This window comes from Balaenoptera ricei, chromosome 10 (genome assembly GCF_028023285.1).
Source record: "Balaenoptera ricei isolate mBalRic1 chromosome 10, mBalRic1.hap2, whole genome shotgun sequence".
NCBI lineage: Eukaryota > Metazoa > Chordata > Mammalia > Artiodactyla > Balaenopteridae > Balaenoptera > Balaenoptera ricei.
Genome location: NC_082648.1, coordinates 10241506 through 10264790, shown reverse-complemented (window position 1 = coordinate 10264790; position 23285 = coordinate 10241506). Strand labels below are relative to the sequence as shown.

At 44.6% G+C, this 23285-nt stretch overlaps 2 protein-coding genes across 3 annotated transcripts in view; both read right to left on the bottom strand.

The window, feature by feature from the left end:
• Window positions 1-6086, bottom strand: part of APOLD1 (apolipoprotein L domain containing 1) — a 50314-nt gene extending 44228 nt beyond the window's left edge. Inside the window, exon 1 of one of the 2 annotated variants that reach the window (XR_009505323.1) lies at window positions 5893-6083. The gene's annotated coding sequence lies outside the window, so the exon portion shown is untranslated. Of the gene's footprint in view, window positions 1-5892 lie in introns of both variants that reach the window. The other variant, XM_059935341.1, reaches the window with a different exon arrangement.
• A 4725-nt stretch (window positions 6087-10811) lies between these two features.
• On the bottom strand, window positions 10812-14946 carry CDKN1B (cyclin dependent kinase inhibitor 1B). The gene is made up of 3 exons (XM_059935338.1): window positions 13906-14946; window positions 13235-13364; window positions 10812-11102 (listed from the first exon to the last, which is right to left on the bottom strand). The coding sequence occupies exons 1-2, from the start codon at window positions 14378-14380 to the stop codon at window positions 13243-13245; spliced, it is 597 nt and encodes a 198-aa protein (XP_059791321.1). The 5' UTR covers window positions 14381-14946; the 3' UTR covers window positions 10812-11102; window positions 13235-13242.
• Window positions 14947-23285: the final 8339 nt, after the last annotated feature.

Genomic DNA, 23285 nt, shown 5'->3' with positions numbered 1-23285 from the left:
CGGGATAATATTACCAATGGGATCCCATGTGGCAAAAAAGATGGAACAGGCTCAGTTTTCCATGGTTTGTTAAGATACCCCTGAGTCAGTGGGGATGATATTTACACCTCTCATGTGCCCTGGAAGCAACACCGTACACCCAAACACACACACTCCTCAGAACTCACATATGCATTTAACGATATCTGAAACTAAATAGAAAAATGGAGAGGAAATGAATTCTAGAAATGCCTTGTTCTTTGCTAATGTCTGAAAAGAGACTGTATGAGACACAAAGAGAAACTTATTCTGTGTTCAAGAGTTATCAGGATAATTATTTTTCAAATTTGAAATATCTTTATGTTTTTTTCTTGTGAAAATCCATTATAAAAAATACAACAGGGACTTCCCTGGTGGTCCAGTGGTAAAGAATCTGCCTTCCAATGCAGGGGATGCAGGTTCCATCCCTGGTCACGGAACTGAGACTCCACATGCCACGGGGCAACTAAGCCCATGCGCCACAACTACTGAGCTCGCATGCCTCAACGAGAGAGCCCGCAAGCCGCAAACTACAGAGCCCATGCGCCCTGGAGCCCACGCACCACAACTAGAGAGAGAAAAACAACCCGCACACCGCAACTAGAGAGAAGCCCACGCACCGCAATGAGAGCCCGCGTGCCACAACTAAGAACCAATGCAGCCAAAAATTAAAGAAAAAAAATAAAATAAATTAAAAAAAATAAATATAAAAAAAAAAATACAACCAATAATGAAATGTATAAAGTCAAAGTCTCTTCATACTCCCCCTCTCAGAAATTGGAGAGGTAACCTTTCAGGCCAGGTCCATGCATATATATGAGTTAAAATTTTTTTTTTACAAAAATGGGATCATACTATAAATATTGTTCTGTGCCTGGCTTAGTATTAGGGACTTTTCCTATTCATACATATAAAGCTACCTGGGGTGTTTTAATAGCTGCAATCTGTGTCATTCTTGTATATTCTATAGTTGGTTCAATCAAATAATCAATCCTGTAATCCTATAGCAAAGGGGAGGTTGTTTGGTCATTTACTTGTTTGTTTCCTTTTAAACAAACAGCGATCATTCTGGTAAATATATATTTAGTCATACATGTGATTATTTTCCTAAATTTGTAGAACTGCTAAATGAAAGACTAAACCCACAGTACATAACATAAAATACAATATGTGTGTATATGTGTGTGTAGGAGGGATTTAGCATTTTTCCCACATAAGCTATAACCTAACACCAATTATTCCATAATATTGTCTCTCTCTACTGATTTGACATTTCATGTTTATCATATAATAAATTCTGCTTGAAGCCTTTTAAAAGAATAGAGAACTTGAAGGGAAAGCCAGAATAAAGCAATGATTTTGTAGAAACTCAGGTTATCCAACGATATACAGGCATTAAAAGCAGGAATGGATGAGATGTATTGAGAAAGGTCGTTGTACTTGTTTTAGGAGGCTGATTCTGGGGGTATCTATGGGCAAAGTAAGGTGATGCCAATAAGCCAAAAATTAGACAGTTTGGATGAGAGGGATTTCACACTGAATTTGAAAGGTGGTCATGGCTTCCACATATGCAAACTCCTTGCTTCTCTGGTTATCATTGAAGCTGGAAAAAATCACTCAGCTTTGGATAGAAGGGAGGGAAGCAAATGTTACACTATCAAGAAACGATAATGGCCCACTTTGTATCTGAGTGACGCTAACTGTAACTCTACCTAAACTTATATATTCTGTATGTAACTTTTACCCCATAGTCTTACATTACAATTGAGCATGTTTTCACATTTTAAGAGCCTTTTGTGTTTCCTTTTCTGAAAATTGTGGTCACAACCTTTGCTTACTTTTCTGCTGTTTTGTTTGCTTTTACTCATTGATTTGTAGAAACTCTTTATTTATCAGGGAAATTAGCCCTTTGATATATGGGTTGCCAACATTTTTTCCAGTTTGCCATTGTCTTTGTGTATGGGTGTGAGTGTTATTGATTTAGTAACACAAACAACTCTATACCAGATCCTTTCTAAGATAATTAGAGATGGCCCTAGAGTCAACAAATGCCTTTTTTTTTTTTTTTTGACAACACCATGTGACTTGTGGAATCTCAGTTACTCGACCAGGGATTGAACCCAGGCCACAGCAGTGAAAGCCTGGAATTCTAACCACCAGACCACCAGGGAACTCCCACAAATGCCTTATTTTTTAAACTTTAAAAAAAAAATTGTGGTAAAATATACATTAAACTTACCATTTCAACCAGTTTTTGCAGTATATTCATTCTGTTTATTAAATTACCACCCCCCTCCAAAATTATTTGTTCTTCTTAAGGGTAACAATAGCAGTAATTAAAAATGAGAAAATATGTTTACAAGGTTAGTATAGTGCTGGTTGTGGTTACTTGAGAATCCAAAATAAGAACTGGATGTCTCGGGGAATTCCCTGGAGGGCCAGTGCTTAGGACTCCGAGCTTCCACTGCAGGGGGCACAGGGTTGATCCTTGGTCAGGGAACTAAGATCCCACATGCTGCGTGGCATGGCCAAAAAAAACCCCTGGATTTCCCTATTAATTATGTAAATAATGGTTATTATTTATTATATACCAGGTACTGTGCTAAGTACTGCACACACATTATCCCACCAAACAGTATTAATAACCCTCTGAGAGAGCTATAAGCATCCTCATTATATAGCTAAAGAAATAGAAACTATAAAAGATGAAGTAACTTGCAAAAGGGTCTCACAGGCAGTAAGTTAGGTAAATAGGACTCGACCCCAAGCAGTCTCATTCCAGAGCCTCAAAAAGGATGGGATCCAGAATCCTGTGAGATTCTTTTAGATGGAACATGGATGAACTTTAAAATTCTTCCAGTACAGTAGTTTCTCCTTATCCGAGTTTTTGATTTTCTCAGTTTCAGTTACCCATGGTTAACCAGAATCCAGATATATTACAAGGAAAATTCCAGAAATAAACAATTCATAGGTTTTAAATTGCAGGACCTTCTGAGTAGCATGATGCAATCTCTCAATAGTCTGGCTCCTCCCCACCCAGGACAAAAATCATCCCTTTGTCCAGCGTATCCATCCTGTATATGCTATCTGCTCCTTAGTTTAGGAAAAAACATGGTATATATAGGTTTCGGTACTACCCTCGGTTTCAGACATCCACTGTAATGGGGGACCACTGTAGCTGCATATTTATTTATTTACTATTATAGTTAATTACAACATAACATAAAATTTCCCATTTTAACCGTTTTTAAATGTACAGTTCAGTGGCATTAAGTACATTCACATTGTGGTGCAACTCTCACCACCATGTCACTGTCTTTTGACTTTCTATGGTGGGTTTTCCATGCAGAATATTTTTATGTCATTGAATTTATGAATATGAAGGGAAAACCAGAATAAGGTAATGATTTTGGAGAGACTCAGATTATGGATTTTATGTGTTGTGTCATACTTAGAAAGACCTTCCTCACTCTGAGATTATATCTTTAAAAATTCTCTGAGATCTCTTCTCGTATGTCTATGCCTTTTTTTTTTTTTTTTTCACTCTTTAATTCTTGAGGAATTTATCTGGTATGAAGTGGGAGATAAGGATCCCACTTTATTTATTTATTTTAACACAACAGGAATTTGCAACTAGACAAAATTCATTTTAAATCCATCAGGGTTGGGGGGGTGGGGAGGAGAGGCAAGCAAAGAAGCCAGGAAAATTCTGAAAAAGAGAAGAGTAAAGGTACTGGTTGGGGTGTGGAGGATTAGTGCTATGAGTAATTATAACTATTCTAAACTTACAGTAATTAAAATAAAATGGTCCTCAGTGTTTAAACTGATTGAACAATGGAACAAAATAGGATGATCAGATTTAGAATTTAGTGCAAAGGTACAAATTTAATTTAAAAGGTATAAATTTATTGCCATCTTTATCATTTTGCATATACCTATCCAAAAACATAGCACACCTTTTCATTCGTTCCAATCTTCTAATAGAGGTGCAATCATAGAATGAGAAACTGCTCCATCTCCCCACCACCTTCCTCTCTGCTGACAAGTGCTAGTGAAAAGTTACTCATGGAGACTTTGTTTGGGATCTAAATTTTTTTTCCAGAGTCATTCCTAACATATTGGTTCTCCCATGTTCTCTACATAAATGTGGAAAGCTGTGATCAAGTCTGATTTAATCAGACAGAGCTGTACCATATTTCCATGGGCTGGACCCAAAACAAGTACTATGTGTTACAGATTAAACCATAGGTGTTAGGTGTTGGTAGAATTCTTTAAGGGTTCCTGAGGCTGAGTTTGGGCCTTGATTTAACTTGAGAACTTAGGATGGCAGCTACAAGTTATCAGCTACTCCTCAGTATTTTCAGCCACCAATCTCAAAGATGGGGCTTCGAGTTACCATGGGTGTTGGTCTAGAACAGCAACGTCCAAATAGAAGTATATAATGCGAGGCACATCTATAAATTAAAACTGTCTAGGGACTTCCCTGGAGGTTCAGTGGTTAAGACTCTGAGCTTCCACTGCAGGGGGCATGGGTTCAATCCCTGGTTGGGGAACTAAGATGCCACATGCCGGAAGGCAGGGCCAAAAAATTAAAAAAATAAAATAAAAATAAAATCATGTTTGAGTTTTTTTTTTTAATTGCCTAGTAACCACACTAAAAAAAAAGTTAAAAAGAAACAGATGAAATTAAATTTAATATTTTTAACCCAATAACCAAAAATATGATTATTTCAACATGTAATCAATATAAAAATTATTAATGAGATATTTAACACTCTTTTTCATACTAATTCTTGGAAACCCTGAGTATATTTCACACATAGCACATCTCAATCTGGACTAGTCACATTCAAGTGCTTGATAGCCACATATGGCTTCTGGATACTGGATAGCACAACTCTAGAAAATGGTAATGAGCAAGGCAAATGGCTTGATTTAGTAGATATCCAGAAACTCCAAGTTTGGAAATACAGTATCTCAAGGGTCTGGAACAGACTTTCAAAATCACTAGTCCTAATATTCACTTGATATTTGAATCTTTTCTACAATTTCCCTATTAAGGGGTCATCCAGACTAGTGCTTGACTGGCATTTCCAGGAATGAGGACATCACTGCTTCCTGAGGCTAGCCAGTCCATTGGGGGACAATCTTAACTCCCAAAAGTCCTTGCTAAGGGCACAAGCAGGTTGGATTATGGTGGTCTAAGGAGTCTGGCTGGTCTGGGCTAACCTTAAGGGGTTAGTTGGGTTAGGAAGTATTGGGGGAGTTTAGTACTAAAAAATGGACTGTAGGTTGGACAGGATAGGAACCGTTAGACTGAAGGCTGGGTCTGGACATCTGGTTAAAATCGTCAGCCACACTGCAACAAGAGTAACGGACCCAAAAAAACTGTACATATGCTAACTTCACTAATCTGGAGATTCAGTGATTTGGAGAATAATTCGAATTATCATAAACTTTTAAAATTTTCACAGTAAAGTGAAACATAACTGGGTTATAAATTCAGGAAGGATATCACTTGTATTAGACCTGTATTACAAATAACATTATCCTAAATGGTAAAGTACTGTATCAAAAGAATCAATTTCAGACCCAGAAATCAGAGGCACTTTCAAAGTCTTAATCCCTATCTCGATTTTATTTTAACATTCTCCTTACTCAAAAACACCCTGGAAATCAGAGACAGAAAACTTTTTTTTTTTTAATTCAGTAAAAATGATACTGACTGCCTGATTTTGAAGGATTCTGACTGGGTGACCTTTGAAATAATACATTTTTGCTATAATTGTATTTCTTCTGTTTCTTTTTTCCCTTGGAAATGAGACAGTGTTCTTTTCCGGGCTACCTTCACCCTCCCGCCCTGCCCAGTTCTACCTTTCCAAGGCAGGGGAAAGGTGCATCCTCGCCAGGGCTCCTGCCAGCGCCTCCTAGTACCTCTGGCCAGCAGCCGGTGAAGCGACGCGCCCTGGACGTCCAGTAACGTTTTATCCTACACTCTGCCCCCGCCGGAGCTTCTCCAGATTGTACACCGAGGCCCCAGGCCCCCCCACCACACGCCCGCACACTGTCTACCGCTCTTCGGGATAAAATTTGGGAACGGAAGCCCCGCCCACCCTCCTCCCTCCTGCCTTCACAAAACCAGCTACAACACCGCACCTCGGGCCGCCGAAGTAGATTTCGCCACACGAGCTGGGGCACCGTCTTTTTCACGAGAAAACAAGCATCCAAAAGAAAAAAAAAAAAAATTCAAACTGCTCTCGCGGGCCAATGGGGAAGAAGCGGGAGGGGGGCGGAGCCAGCGCGCGACGGGCGGGGCGGGCGCGGGGGCTGGTACCGCAGGGGATTCGTAAAAACGCGGCGGGCGCACGGTTTGGGGTTTTTTTTTTTTTTTTCCTCCAAAACTAGCTAAAGCTCGAGACTCCGCCTGAAGCTGCAGTTTCTCGGATCCACCTTAAATCTTCAGTGGACTCGGCGCAGGGGTCAGTGGGTGCAGCCAATGCCAATCAAGTTTACAACCACCAGCACGGGAGGGAAAAAAGAGAGGAAAAAAAAAAATCTTCAAGTTCTCTGGTCCGCGCACACACTTACAGGGACGCACGCACACACACACGTCCACAGGCACACAAAAGGAAGGAGGGGGTGGGGGACAGGCGCTCTAGAGAGAAGGGGGACATGTTTGCAGAACGCTCGCTCGAGGCTCAGTGCCCGTGGCCAGAGCGCTCGGGGAAGGCGCACGGGAAGCGCGGCCCGGCCCGAGCGCCATGATGGTGGCCGCGGTTCGGAGCCCATTTTCTGGAGGGGGAGCTGCAATGATGCAATCCCCCGGCCCCGCGTCCCGGCTGCGCGCCCTTCTCCCTGCCTTTTCTTCACGTTCGTTTTGAGGCGCGTCGACGTTTGGCTCCCAGCACGCCTCGATTCCTTTTTGTATTTTTCAATTGGGGATTCCTGCCTCCTCTGTGTGTGTCCCCACGCGAGACAGGCCCGGGACGCGGATGGCCGCACGGGGACTTGAGTGTACGTGTAAATGCTACACTTTCGGTTCTGCGGGGTCTGGCTGGCGCTGACCCACCCCGCTCTACCCCCCCGCGAGCCGAGATCCAGGGGGTGCCACCAACCCCCCCTCCCCGGGGGAGGAGAGGGTCTAGCGTGACCGTGGAACCTCTGACCCAGCCCCCCGCCCAGCTCTGCTCGCAGAATTTTTACCTTAATTTTGGCCGGGAGGGAGGGGAGCGAACGTAGGGTGTGGCCCAGGTGAAAGAGATGGCAAACTTAAAAAAAAAAAAAAAAAAATTCGTACTCTGAAAAACAGATCGCAGATCCTAGACGAGCTTCCAAAACACCTTTCTTTCAATTCAAAAAAGCTTCGGAAGAGCAAGTGTCTACGCTAACGAGGGTGAAGATGAAATGGCGAAGGCAGCGTTCCTCGGCAGCCCGGAAAGGTCCCGGCGCGCGGCCGGTGGGCACACCGTGGCCTGAAAGGCCGCCCGCCCCGCTCCCCTCCTGTTGATTTCCACGGTCCCCTCCGTCCCCAGTTATATGCCCCTGGACCCACAGTTTCCTAGTTCTTCCCTGCCCTGGTCCCCCGCACTGGGCAGCGGGGATGCAACCGAGGGACTTGGCAGAGCGGGTGTAAGGGAGGAAGCGACCCCCGCGAGCGGCAGTGGCGCGCGGCCCCTCCTGCGCGCGGCTGCGGCCCTCCTGGGCCGCCGGCGAGCCGAGAAGCCTTTCGAAATGCGCGGGGCTGCGGATCATTGGAGCCTTGGGTGGGGGTGGGAGCGGGCTGCTGCCCTGGAGGGTCCACGAATTCGGAAAGGTTCTCCCCTCCGCTCATATCTTCCCAGCGCCCTGGAGTTGGCGGGGTACTGATGTGCAGGGTCTGATTGTGGAGAGGAATGGGGGTTTTCGCTTCTTTCTTAGCCCAGAGGAGAGATGATGAGGGAGGCAAGTTTCGGAGAAACCGCCCAGCCCAGCTGCGGGGGCCGAGGCGCAGCCGCCCTCCATGGCCTGCGGGCGCCCGGGGCGCGGGAACTGCGCGCAGCGATCCGGGCGGTGCGGGAGCCGCCAGCTGCAGACGAGGAGAGAGACTTGATAGCCTTTTCGTCCCGAGGCTCCAGCCAGCCTGACCCCGCAACTACCGCGGCGGGCCGGCGCGGGGCTGCGGGGCAGGGTGGAGAGACGACGGCGCAGTGGCCGGGGTAGCGGGGTAGGGGGTGGCTGGCGCCGGCGGCCGCATCCCCTCGGAGGGACGCCCGCGGTGGACCCTGCAGTCCGGGGTCGGGGAGAGGACGCTCCGAATCCCGGGGACACGTTTGGAGACTTGACATAGAACGCGTGAAGGACCGACACGGTGACTTTAGGGGCTGCGTTCCTGTGAACGTGCCTGGCGCGGCGAGCATCCACTTCTTCCTGGCCCAGCACTCCTAAAACGCAATCTCTAAAAATTCACATTAAAGATGGCTCTTTGGGAAAGAAACAGGGGTTATAAGCAGCAATTAGAAGAGGACTTTTCCCCCTATCTGTTAGAGACACTTTTTAAAGTATCCTTTTTGGCTCAGTGAGAATTTATTTCATTATTTCCTGACTCTCCACTCCTTCCTCCCCATTTTGAATTGTTTTTCTTGCTTTCTCAGTCTCTTCCTGAAAAACACCCTGCCTTCGTGTTTTGAATAGAATCACAAAAACACCTTTAGTCTTTAATTAAAATAATACCAACTTGGAAGATGTGGCCCAGCCACCAAAGGACCTACTTTTCCCTTCCTGGCAGTCGAAGAGACTCAACCCTGTTTGTTTTGTTTTTTTTTTTTTTTTGATAAGCAATTTCGGGTCAAAATAAGCTGAAATTATCTTGTTTAGAGCCCCTTTTGGGGTGCAATAAATTAAATCCAAGTATTTGAGAGAAACAATTCAACCCAAATCCAGATTTTTGCATTTAACCATTTGCAGATTCCTAGAAAAAATAATTCACTCTTACACCTTAGCCACATTTTATGAGAATTTCAAATTGCAGGGATTATCTTAATAAATCTGACTTTAAAATGTCGTGTTTAATTTTTTTTCTTATTTAAATAAAAAATATTTTTGCTCTGTGGATATGGGATCCTCAAACCCTCAAATCCGGTATTCAGATTAACCAGTTTTAGGTTGTGTAGATTATAACCAGGAAATTTAGAAATTGAGGAATTCGTGTGTGATGACCAGTTCAATTTGAAGAATACCTGTTCTATCTAAATTAGTGTGGAATGCACACCCATTTCTAAAGGACCTATATATCTGAATATTTTGGATGAGAGGTGTAGATTAGATGGTCTGAACAATCGCTCTAATTCCTCACAACACTGCATGTGTAAATACAGAATTTAGAGAAGTCACCATGTTAGTTTCATTTTCAATCCTGCAAACGTGTGATCGGTCTACACTTATGTAACAATTTTTGGTTCTGACACATTCATATCCTAGAGACATAAATATTTGAACTAAGGGAGACTTTGACCATCTTATTAATATGAAAATGTGGCTTGCCTACTTTCCACTTCTAAAGCTTTGTCCACCCATACAGAACTAAGTGGAAAAGAGTGACTGCTACATTCGGTCCTACATAAACATCTGAGTGGTGGGCCTGAATTATCTAGGTGTTTGCCACTTCATATTATATTTGTGGAAATATGACTACAAAGCTAGGTCAAATACCTCAAGCTTAATAGTAAGGTACGTTACATACAGTTCAAGTCAACAAATAGCTATGGAAGTTTTCTTTATTGACTACTTGATGTGTAACAATAATTGGCATCTTTTTCACACATTACAAAAAATTATACCTGGCTCAGTATGCAACCTTTTAAGCACAGCCATATTATTTAAAAGAAGAAGGGGGAAAACCTAGTCTACCCAATACAGCATTTACAAATGCACAAAACATGCCGCTTTGGCTTGTATATTGTCTAGATTAAAAAAAAAAAATCTCTTTTTAACATAAATAAGTTAGTATAATTTTCAGTGTCTTTACAGAGTTATGTACACAGGTACACTTCAAATGGTTTTGTTTCATACATACACAGGCAATGTAAAAATACTGTTTAAAGATGTAGTATCCATTTCACCTATCCACGGGTACTTTTCTCTATACGCACTTTCCTTTAAAAACACCACTTTCCTTTGGGCAAATTAACAAATAGAATGAGCAGCTGTAAATTAAACATTATTTCATTATTTTTTATGTCAAGTTACTTACAGATCTTTAAAAATATCCAAGGATTTAGAATTATTTTGACTGTGTCTACACACCCTGAAGTGAAAAGAAAATTAAGAAATTTTCTCAACAAATCTGATAAAAATTAAATGGTCAATTCTGAGCATTCAGAACTCCCCCCATACATGCCAGATTTTTGCCCAGAGGTACCTGGAGTGATTACCAAACAGCTAAATACTTTAACTGGTAAATTCCAATTTTAAGGGAGACTGGGGAAGCGGGGGAGCACTGAGTAGAGTTTTGTTTAAAAAAAAAAAAAAAGCCATTTGCTGCTACATAACGGAATCATCAGAGCTCCTAAATGAGAAAAAGCTTCATGTAAAAATAAGTATCAATTATCTGCAGCCAGTGTTCAAATTTGGATGATTTTTTTAAATGAAGTATCAATTCTCACTGAAAGGGACGTTACATCTTTAAAGAAAACAAAACCTTCCCCCAAACTGCTTCTCTTAGTGCAAGTCAAATATTTTTCTCCTTGCTCTAAATCAAAGCAAGCTCTTCATACCCCACCCCCCAAGCCAATTCCTCAGCCCCCCCCCCCGGCCCTCCCTTCCCCAAAGTTTATGTGCTACATAAAAGGTAAAAACTATATACACAGGTAGTACAATGAAGCAAATAAGGAAAAACCTAATTGCACAATGCTACATCCAATGCTTTTAGAGGCAGATGATTTAAGAGTGCCTAAAACTTTAGTGTTATTGGGTTGTTGCTGTTCAGTGCTTATAAGGGATGTCCACTCCGTGGAGTCAGCGATATGTATTCAAAATTTTTAATTTATATCTTCCTTGCTTCATCAAGCAGTGATGTATCCGATAAACAAGGAAACATACTCTCAATTCTGCAAAAGAAACAAGAAGAATTAGGAGAAACGCACTAGAATAACATTGTCAATATATTACGGGAATTATTTTGTTACTGTCTTTGTTGGGAAATATCTGAGCAATGGGAAAGAAAGAACGTACTAAAAGTTGGTGCTGAGAGTCATCTCCATCCAACATTTCCTTCACTGGATTTCTACTCTCCCCTGTGCTGTGGACTTTTGTCTAGAGCAGTGATTCTCAACAGTGGGTAATTCTGCCTCCCCCTCCACCCCCGGGGGACATTTGGCAATGTTTGGAGACATTTTTGGTTGTCACACTGGGTGGGGAGGGGGTGCTACTGGCATCTGCTGGGAGAGGTCAGGGATGCTGCCAAAACATTCGACAATGCGCAGGACCGCCTCCCACGACAAAGAATTATTCGGCCCCAAATGTCAACAGTACAGAGGTTGAGAAACCCTGGTCTGGAGAATCGGGGGTCAAAGATAGTGAGAAAGGACAGACACAGGAAAATTCAGAAACTATAACACTTAAGAGTAGCAAAATTTTCTAAGTTTGAAAAATAATTGGAAATCACACTTATGAAGACTATCCAAAGAAAATTCTATTCACTTTTTTTTTTTCTCAAAATATTTTAGTCTTAGTCATATATAGAATATACACACGAATGCTTATGAATAGGTCCTTACTACTATTTCCTGTATTCTGTGAACTGGCAATATTTACTAACAAATGCTTCTCTGTATGTCAGAATGGGGCCAGATCAAAATCCAGTAGGTCTGATTTGCTGTGGTTCATCTGATGAGCTAGGCCACAAGTCACAAACCAACAAGAGCTACAGGTGGTAAGGTTGCTTCAGAAAATTTTTTCAACCAATTTACCCACTTCATATATAAGCTGTGATGGAGAGGTTCAATAGCGCCGTTTTGTATAAGCTCTGAAAAATATGTATGTAATGAAATCCCATATATGACGCTGATTTAAAAATTCAACAAACTTGAACCCCACCTTCATCCCTTTTTTTTTAAATTTTTATAGATGAAGATTTTAAAAGTTAACATCAACATCTCTTAGGATCTCTTTATATGCTAGGCTATGAGGGTGTTTTGGAAAAAAAAAAGAGGACACGGTCGTTGTCTGTAAGAAGTTTACAAACTATTAATATATGTAGTTTGATCATTATGGAGACCAATCCACGTAAAGCTGGGGGCTGAATTATTCAAATTAGCTTTTCATGTTGATCATATTTTAGTAGATGGCAAAAATCTCCACTTCCCTTGTTTGGGGTACACCTACCCCTGCCAGCCCTGATATCTACTATCCATTTCCCCTACAAATATCCAAATTCCCCTGTTATAGCACGATTGGCATACACATGCTGACGTGTTCCTGGATTGCTTACTCTGGCAGTTACTTTAACTTTTGCTTTGCAACTTCAGTGTTATCAGAAATTCCGTCGGAACCTTAGGATTTTTGAGCCTTCCATTTTGGTTTTTTTAAATACACACGTTCCTTCTCCATCCCCCCAAACTTATCAGAGGACAGGGAAAGTGAGTGTTTGTGAAAATGATAAAAACCAAAGGAAGTCACATACCTCTCTTGTCACGTTTCTAACCATTTGAACAACCAGCTATGACCCATTTGTGCCTCACTTTTCCCTCAAAGTTTGAATTAAATCATTTATTTGAATTAAATCATTTTTCCATGTACGGCTCAAAATCTGAGTCAACCTGGTCTTCTGGGAGATGAATTCTCATGAAGTGGGATGGAGGCAGACCCCTGCTCTTGTTCAGATGGAAAAAGAACCTATTGTTCCCAACATGTTTTGATGGGACTCTCAGAAAACTGACCTTCCTCCCCACAGGGCCTTGGTTACAAGTACTTGCCTGGGACACTTGCTCTAATCATTTGGTACTTCAAAGGAAAATGATCTCAGAACGTAGAAACTGGGAAGAATTACAGTACCTCCACACTAATTCCCAGTCTTCCCCATTCCTACTTTTTTTGACCTCCAAAATATAAACCAAACAAACACCCACAAGCTCTAATCTGCCAGCCACCACTGAGATCGGGTTATCTTGGGGCTTGAAAGCCCACGAGTTCCTGCTGCCCAATTCGGGTGTCACTTCTTTGCTCCTAGTAATCAACCCACCGAGTACTTTACGTTTGACGCCTTCTGAGGCCGGGCTTCTTGGGCGTCTGCTCCACTGAACCCGCGTTCGGGGAACCGTCTGAAACATTTTCTTCTGTTCTGTTTGCTCTTTTGTTTTGAGGAGAGGAATCTAAGGGCAGGAGGGAATTTTAAAAAGAACACACACAAACAATCTTTATTAGAAAAAACAATGGCTGACAGAAGTGGACCCAAGAATCAGAGGACGAAAAACCCACCACCTACACCCACAATCCTGGATCCGTCATTCCCAGTGGCCTTTATGGGCACAAAATGAGGTTGTTTTCACATAACAGAAAGTATATTCTACGCCCCCAAAGCTCTCTCTCCAAAGCGAAGAGGGAGGCCGCTGATAAACATCCCAACGTTGTCACATACCTACCGCTGGCGAGCGGGGAGGAGCCGCGATGCTTTCAGTTAGAAAAATTACCAGATAACACAGTCTCAGGCTTCTGACTTAAAAGTCATAAACAGACAAGCAGTCAGCTAAATAAATAGCATTTAAAACCTAAGATTAAGAAAGTGCGCTCCCCCAAAGCTAAATCAGAATGCGCTGAAAACAAAGCTGAGGTTAAAGAGCCTCAGGCAGGCAAAGGAGTGCCGCCAACACAGACACACAGAAAGACATTTCACTCATTTGAAAGGGTCATTACCGTCTGTGGCAGGTCGCTTCCTTATCCCAGTGCACTGCTCCGCTAACCCCGTCTGGCTGTCCGGTGCATCAGTCTTCTGGTCTACCAAATGCGTGTCCTCTGAGTTTGCCTGAGACCCAATTAAAGGCACCGCCTGGCGGGTCCCACTGACATCCTGGCCCTCCTGCGCCGGCACCTTGCAGGCGCCTTTGGGTGGCCGCGGGGGTCTGTAGTAGAACTCGGGCAAGTTGCCCTTTTCCACCTCTTGCCACTCGTACTTGCCCTCCAGGGGCTTGTGATTCTGAAAATCAAAATTCCACTTGCGCTGGCTGGCCTCTTCCATGTCTCTGCAGTGCTTCTCCAAGTCCCGGGTTAACTCTTCGTGACTGACCGGGCCGAAGAGGTTTCTGCAGGCCGAGGGCTTGGGGTACTCCGCCTGTCTGGCGTCCATCCGCTCCAGGCTCGGGCTCCCGTTAGACACTCGCACGTTTGACATCTTTCTCCCCGGGCTCGGCGACCGCCTCTCTTGCGCTCTCGCAAAACAAAACGAACAAAACAAAACGCCCCGACCCAGCCCGAGCCCCTCTTATAAGCCCTGCGACTGCCCTCCGAGCCAAGAGAAACAAACACGGACGAGTAAGTGCCCGAGCGTCAGGAGCGCGCGGGGCTGGGGGAGGGGGCGAGGGGCAGCCCCGGCCAGGCAGCCCCGAGTCCCCGCCGATCAAGTGGACGGGCGAGCGGGAGGCGGGGAGGGGAGGGGAGAAGAGCGCAGCGGAGAGAGGAGGGGGCAGAGCCAGTCCGAGTCCGGGCAGCTGCGAGCCCGCGGGTCCCGCCGACCGAGCGGATCTCCAAACCTTGCCGGCGTCGGAGTCGCGGAGCGGCGAGAGAGTGGGGACAGGGGCGGGGGAGAAAAACACCCCGAAAAGACGAGCCCCCTTTTTTTAGTTGCCCAATATGGCGGTGGAAGGGAGGCTGACGAAGAAGAAGATGATTGACACCGCAAGTCTATTTAAACAGAGGAGGAGATCATTGGTCGCGGCGCCGGGAGCCGCCCCGCCGAGGCTGGCGAGCGCGGCCTTAAGGTGGCCCCGGCGCGGCCGCGAGGCCTCCCCGCCTCCCGAGCGCGCGCCCCGGAGATGGGCTGGTCGCGTGACTGCTGGAGGCGCACGGCTGCCAGCAAACCTGCTCCGGCTGGCCTCGGAGAAATTAAAAATAAGACAAACAAGCTCGCCAAACGGCCGGGGAGCCGGGGAGGGGCCTGTGCAGCGGGGCCGGCGGGGCGGCGGGTTCTGGTCCCGGCGCTGCACGGGCCGGCGCGCGGCTGCTCCGGAGCCCCGACCTCCCGCTCCTCGCCCGGGAAAGCTGGGGAGCTCGAAGGTTGCCGGCAGCTGGTTGTGCGCCTCGCTGGCGATCTTGTTTTCCCCGCACTCGCCCAGCGGGGGATGGGGGCGGGGGCGGGCAGCTGGGGGGAGGAGGCGGATGGTGGGAGCTCGGCCCCCAGCTGAGCTCTCCCCCGGGGCCCCAGCCGCTCGCACGGCGGGGGAGGCGGGGAACCCCTCGGCCTGGTGCCTTACTTAGGTGGGAGTGAGCAGTGGTTAGCTCACCCTTAACCTAGAAGTCTGTGCTGTTCTAGCGGGGGCAGGGGGCTTAGGGGAGAAGCCACGGCGAACGTCTTTCTAGAAAGTAGCCTGGAATAGACGCAGCACTTCTAATGTATTCTGAACCCAAGCTCTCCCTCAGTAAAAATAAGAAAGGATTTCCAGATCAAAAAGTCGACTTGTCTCTCAAGTCCCCAATAAACTTTGTAACTGTCTTAGACACATTTAGTTTCAAAAAAGCGAGATTACACCCCTGGCCCAGGTTCTTGCTTCCCAGTCACAGTTAAGGCCACTGACACGGGATGCGTGTGGGAACTCGTCTCCTCTTTGTATTTTTCAATTCTTTGCCGGGTTGTAGCAGTTTCCTCAACCTGAGTCCCGCCGCCAAATACAACAGTTCCTTCCTTCCTCCACCTTTCTCTCCCACCAGACTCACTTCTCGGAACCCACCCAGAATACCATTCAGATGCAAGTGACGCCTTTAGAGGGCTGCAGGTCGTCGAAGAGTGAAAGTAACCGGAAAGTCCGGATTGTGAAGTGATGTATAAAACCACCACCACCGTGTTCTCACGTCTGATATGATTACTTAGGCATTTCTCTGCTCCCCTTTGCAACTTGAAATTTACCTAAGCAATATGATCTTGAGCAAGGTGATGGACGTTAAAACAGGATGGACAGGGCTGTCATATCTGAAACAGAGCTCAGAGTCTTTAACTGCCTCCCCCCAAACCCCGTATATGATCTTGGTCTGGGTCAAAGTTACACATTTTACTGGAAACTAATCTTCAGTTCTAACAGTACACAACGGCAATTGTACACAACAGTCTTCCTGGGCGTCTATGCTACAAATGAGTTTGACTTTTAACTTGTTTTCTTAACCACGTATTATTCGTCCACTTTGTGTGCCTGCCTTGCTTCATACACTCCAGAATGTAAGAGCTGGTGGGGGGGGGGGGGACCTTGGGAACCCTGTGGTTCAACCCTCTCTTTTTTACCACTGAGGAAATAGAGACCGAGAGGATTCCTGTCCAGGGACACATAACCAGTTGGTAGCAGACTAGAGGCAGGTCTCCTGGTTCATTTTCTGTTCCTTTCCCTCCTGATAACCCCAAATGGTTTGGGTTTTCGTCTGGATTCGCCTATGTCCCTCTCCTACAAATGATTCAAAATGGCTCCTTTTCATGACCTGGGCTGCCTGCAGATGCTTCCTTGACGCGGCCTGTGGTCCCTGATATTTTAATACAGCTGTCACTGGCCTTTGGTATGACCTTGGCACTAATTTGACTAAAATGCAGATGCCAAAAGGGCGGGGTGAGACCCAGAGAGCAGTGAGGGAGGCAGTGCCCAAAAGTTGTTTCAAGGTCGGGACTTCCTACCTGACTGACAGAAAATACTTCACCTGGGATCAAAGTAAAAGGTCTCATCTTCTTTATTTTTTTACATTGAATGCCCCACTTAGTTTGCTGAGTTGGAGAAGAGGGGGAGAGGGACAGGAAAATTAGGGTAGGTCTCAATACCATAATTTATACCCTATTCCTGAAATTAGATCATTGTTGTTGAAATTTTTACACAATTGCTAGACTACACCGGAATTCTATATTATATATAAGCGTCAATTCAGATGCATAAATACATCAACTATCACATATATATGTAAATGGAGATATTCTAGAGTATTGCACCTTGCCACAGATGTTTGATTTTATTCGTGGAATTAATATCTTACAGAAAAGTTAAAAATGAATACTTCTATCCCCTCCACACCCTGAATATTTCTTCAACTAATATGTGGGACCACCATTTTGTCGCTTTGTTAATCTTGAAAAGTAAACGAGTCACAGTCACGCCACCTTAAGACGTCTGGCTGCCAGCAGAAAGGCTGTGCTTACTCCGACCTTGCTATGATCTAAAGTGTTTTGTTTACAGTCAAGGCACAGGAGATCTGCACAGCAAATAATGAGAAGGCAGGCGTCTGCTGTAGTAGCGACGAAGCGTGAAAAAATACTATGGAGTCCCCGGGGGAAGAGGGAACTGGGAGCTCAGAGCGCCATCCTCCTGCGGAAAGTAGGCGGCGGCTTTAAAAGACTGAGCGGGGGAGAAGAATTTCCAATAAACAGCGTAAAGGCGGAGCCTGGGTAGAAGACAGAAAGTTCCACTGGCACTGCTCTAAAAAGGGCTCTGCTGGCCCAAGACCCAAAATCTAGTCCTGGGTGATGTTTTTCCTGTCATTTGCACTCCTGGTGGTTTCCTCCTTAGAGCTGAGAAGTGTCCCATAAGCCACCCAAGATTGCGTGTCCTTCACCAGCTGAGACCGAGGAAGACCAAAATAACTTAAAAGAAAACACCTGTGTTGTAGCCCAGTGTCCCGGCGGGGCGGCAGGGGAAGCTCGCCTCCCAGGTGTGGTCCTCGCAGGGGGGAAGTCAGGCAGCCCCAAATTTCTGCGAAGGCGCGGGTTTCCTTGCTCTGTTGCCCCTCCCACCACAAGCACACAATTTTAATCCTTCCTCCAGGATGTTTACGGTGAGGCAACGTTAACTCAATTTCACTATTCTTCTAAACCGACATATTTTTAGAGTTTGGAAATTTCACTGTTTCTGTTTCTGACACTTTTCATTCAATTTAATAAATATTTATTGAGCATCTTCTATTAATTTGCTTATTCCTTCTTTCAACAAATATTTGTTGAGTGCCTTTGATATCCGAGGCCCTGGGGATACAGAAGTAAACAAACAGATTTAAACTAGGATGAAGTTTACACTCTAGTAGGGGGAGAGGAGACAGATGATACACAATAATACATGAGTGAAATATATACACTGTGTAAGGAGGTGATACATATTATGGAGAAACAACAAGCAGGGGAGGGAGAGTGTCGTGAGGTCCCAGTGGGACTAGAGTGGTTGGGGAAGGCTTCATTGAGGAAGTGGCCTTGGAGAGATGCCCCGAGGACTCAAGAGAGAGCAGCCATGCGGATATCTGGGGAGAGTGTCCCGATAAAGGGAACAGCAAACACAAAAGCTCTGAAGTGTGGTCTTGTGTGACGTGTTCAAGGAACATCGAGGAGCAAGGGGAGAGTAGCAGCTGAAACATCTGCTCATACAAGACCATGCAGGCCTCTGGAGGGTTTTTATCAATGACTGAGTGATAGGGGAAGCCACTGAAGCATTAGGAGGTTCTAAGCAGTGGAATGATGCGCTCTTACCATGTGTAAGGTATTCCCCTAGGCGCTCTTCTCAGCAGCCTAAGGATGACGAAGTCACAATCCCTGCCTTTAGGGAGAATACCTCCTAGATGGGGAGACCACCATGTGCACAAAAACCCCAGAGATAGAAAGCAAAACCTGGAAGAATGTGGTCCAAAGATAGAGTACAAAGGAGGGAGAAAGAGGAAGCCTTCAAGGATGTGATATGAGTCAGGTCTTGAAGAATGAGAGAAATGTCAAGAAAATTATAAAGATGTATTGGCAGGGGTGGTAATTGGCGAATGGGATCAGACAGTGGCAGGCGTATGGATGACATGCTAAAAAAAAAATGTTTTATTCAGTAAGCAACGGAGCGTTTGGTGAAAAGAATATCGTGATCACTGTCCAAACTTGTCTCTTGACCCAGAGCAAGCCTGGGCCCTGAGAGACAGTGTCTAGGGACAGAGCTAAACGAAAGCTGGGTGGACTGTCCCATTATGGTCTTAATCCAAAGGGAGCTGGTTGTTGGACTGAGTCCGGGTGTGAGGCAAGAGGGTAGGAGCACGAGCCACGAGACCACAATAAGAGGGTTTGGAACAGAGAATAGGAGGCTGTCTTGTGTGAGCTACTGAGCTACGAAGGCACAGCTGCAGATGCTTTGTATGTGGTGCGCACAGCCTTGACGGGAAGCGGAGGCAACTGTTAAGAAGCCCACGCCATCTTGGACAATCAGATGTTTGTGTTCGGGAGTGGCATCTGACAGCAGAGTAGAGGATGGGTGTGATGAGCCTGGAGGGGCTGACACAGGGAGGTGACTTTGCGGGCTGATTGCAGTTGCTCAAGCAAGAGATACAATGGCCTTAAGCTGTACTGCAGAGGAGGGAATGGAAAACTAGGAATGAATGTGGGCTTGCTTAGGTAGTCAGAACAGATACGGGGGCTGGAGAAAGATGGAGAAATGGAGGATGGCTTTAAGGACTCACGCTTGGGTATTTGAGAGAATAATGCCATTAATTAAGAGAAGTAACACAGAGAGATGATGTCATACAGAATGCTAGTTGTCCACCAAATTCCATTCTCACCTTCCTCAGTATCGGAATTGTAACTGGGCATACAGCTGCCCAGCTACTCTAAATTTCCCAGCCTCCTTTGCAGTTGCATGTGGCCTGGTGCTAGGTGTCTTCCCCCTCCCATGGGCTGTAAGGTGAATATTACTGTAACCTTGGAAGCCACATGTTGAAGATGATAGGGCCACCATCAACCTGAGTCCCTGACCTGACCCAAGAGAAAAAATGAATTTCTATTCTGTTGAACTGTGATATTTTGGAGGTCCATTTGTTATAACATTTTAATAGTCAATCCGCACTACTACAGAGGGAAAAGTTTGGGAGATAGGGAATAAGGAAGATTAAGAATTTGACTTGATGCAGACACTATATGCATTGAAATTAACTGGATCCCTGAGGAAAAAAAGAATAAGAGGTTATGTTCCTTAAGAGGGCAACTGAGACAATATTGGAGACATGAATCTGACACATAATGTGAAAGGATGCTATGGTGGGCGGGCTCTCTGAGACCTGTCCATATTTACAAATGTGCCCGTAATCATATGGCCAGGTCAGATCCTGAGTAGATTAAAGCTTTCAAAAGTGTGGGAATAAGGATGTGTGTGGTGTTCTCAATATTTTTCATCACACTTGAGCTGTGTAACACTCATTGTTTCTTCACTGCCCCACCCTCCCTTCTCAGAAAGTCTGCTCCCTTAGGCTCTTCTGCTGAGAGATTATATCCCATTGTTCCCATTCTCTAGATTTTTTTTTTTTTTTTGCCAAGCCACATGGCTTGCAGGATCTCAGTTCCCAGACCAGGGATTGAACCCGGGCCACGGCAGTGAAGGCCCAGAATCCTAACCACTAGGCCACCGGGGAACTCCCCCCATTCTCTTTCTGAAGGTGACCAGAGGAGGGGAGAGGCTGTATCTATCTGACCTGAATTTGGCCAACCAAATTCCCTCTCCTGAAAATTTGAAACCAGGTCTTAGAAACTTCAATTAGTAAACCGTAAATTAGAGATTAATAAGGGAATGTAGATTTGGAATTCAAAGAACAGTTTTAAGAAAGCTATCTTTGGCCCATGTGTGATGGAGATGCAGATTAAGATTGCCTGCAGAGTCAGAAGAAAGAAAGGGACATTCAAAGTGGGGCAGAGAGGAGAGACCATGGGTTTTAGAAAGACAGATAACACTTAGCGCCCCCAAACTCCCCAGTTTCTGGATCCTGCCGCTCAGGAGGTCCAACTCCCTGGATTTCAGTTCTGTGGGACAGCCTGTGTTTGTAAAACAATTCCCCTCATTTTGCTCCAAGCTAGTTTGTTACTGGTTTCTATTAGAACCCAAGACATCCCTGATTAACACAATGCTTTACATACTTGGAAGCAGCTTCTCTGGTGTCATCACATTTGACCCTCACAAGACCAGGGTTGCCAGACGAATGCTATTATCCTCTCTTGCAGATGAGGTCCTGAGATAGAGAAGGCTGAGTGCTCCAAAGCCACAAAAAAGAGCAGACAAGGCGCTAGGACCAGTATGCCTGCTCTTCGGAAGCTGAGTCCAGAGTCCACTGTTATGACTCTTGAAGATGTAATGACGTGGTGGGTTTGTAAATTTCATCACTGAGGCTCATTGGCTTAAATTACCTACAGTGCACTATTCATAAAAAGAAGGTTCTGGGGAAAATGAGATTCAAATTCCTAAAAAGAAAAATAGCATCTTCGAAAGAAACTGGACTCAGAAAGGGTTTGAAACTGATCTAGTGGGGTCAGACTTTAAAGAAAAAAATGCATCAGGCAATTTTAATTAGAGAAAAATCTTCATTTTCAAGTAAAATGTAGTAAGCAAATGCAGTATTACTGGTTTCATAAGAATGGGAAATAAATAGCAAACCCTGGATCCATGACCTTAATTTCCATGACTGAAACGTAAGTGGACAAACTCTGTGGGTAGAATATGGAATTTGGAACAAAAAAACATATTCACCACCAACTCACCATTTTCGACTACATTCATTGAGAAGATACAAAGGGGAAAACCTCCCTCAATTATTATCTCAGTCTTCAATTTACGCAAACTTATACCTAAAAAAAAAAATGGAAAGTGCTCATTTTTTGCTCCTGACCACTCTCTGAATAACTGTTCACATGAATATTTGTTCATTCCTTCATTCACTAAATTTTTAATGAGCTCTTAGCAGATGCCAGACACTCTGGGGACACAGCAGAAAAAAAAGATAGCCAAAGTCCTGCTTTATGGAATGGAGTTTACACTCAAGTGTGGAAGGCAGACAAGACACAAATAAATAAGCATAGTATGTCATGTTGTTATAGGTGCTAAAAAAAAAAAAAACTAGTGTAGTTGAGGATGCAGAGAGTAATGAAGGCAGATGCTGTATTAACAAGGAAGGACTCTTTGATTGACGGACATTTGAATAGAGACCTGAATGAAATGAGGGCATGGACTATGTCATTTTCTGTGTTCCAGGCAGAGGAAATAGCAAATCCAAGAGCCCTGAGGAATGTGCCTGGGATGGCTAAAGAGTAGTAAGGGAACTAGTAAGCCAGACACAGTATGTAGGGGCTGGGAGGTAGGAGATGAGATCAGAGAGAAAGTAGAGGTCCGGATCATGTATATTATATAAGACATGATAAAGACGTTTGATTTTATTCCAAATGAGGTAAGCCACCTTTGAGCAGAGAGTTTTGATCAGCTAACTTTGGTCACTTTCCTGAGTGGGAAGTACTTCAAAAAAAGCAAGAGAGAAGTAGGGAGACCATTTAGCAGACCATTGCAGTAATCCAAAAAGAGGTCATACTGGTTCAGACCAGGGTGGTAGCAATGTACGTAGAAAAAGGGGTAGAGTTATTAATAGATGTGTTTTTAAAGATACAGCCAACAGGATTTGCTGAAGGATTGGAAATGGAATGTGTGTATGGGAGAGAGGAGTCCGTAATGATTCCAAGGCTTTTTCGCCTAAGCAACTGAAGAAGGTTTGGCCATTTACCGAAATGGGGTTGACTGAGGGAGGAACAAATTTTGCTTTGAATGTGTTAAGTTTGAGATATCCATGGACATCCAAGTGGAGATGCTGAGTGAGCAGTTGTATATATAAGTCTCTCTTAGGGGAGAGAGGTTTGTGCTGGAGATACAAATTTGTAAATTTTCACCATTTAGATGAAATTAAAGCCATGGGACTAGATAAGATCACAAAGGGAATGAGTTTAGACAGGGAAGAGGCCTGGCCATTACAACTTTTAGTAATCAAAAAGATGGAAAGGCTCTAGACAAAGGAGAATATAAAGGTGCCACTGATGGAGTGAAGGAGAGCCAAGGAGAGGTGACTCAGAGGCCAAGTAAAAGAAAGTATTTCAAGGACGAGAGAGAGATCAGATGGTTCAAATGCTGCTGATAAGTCAAGTAAGATGAGGACTGAAAACTGACCATTGGATTTGGCCATGAAGGTCATTGGTGATCTTGATAAGAGTAGTATTGGCCAAGTAGAGGATATGAAAGCCTGACTGGAGTGGACTAAAAGGAAAGTCACGTACATACATGCTGTAAACCCCAGAA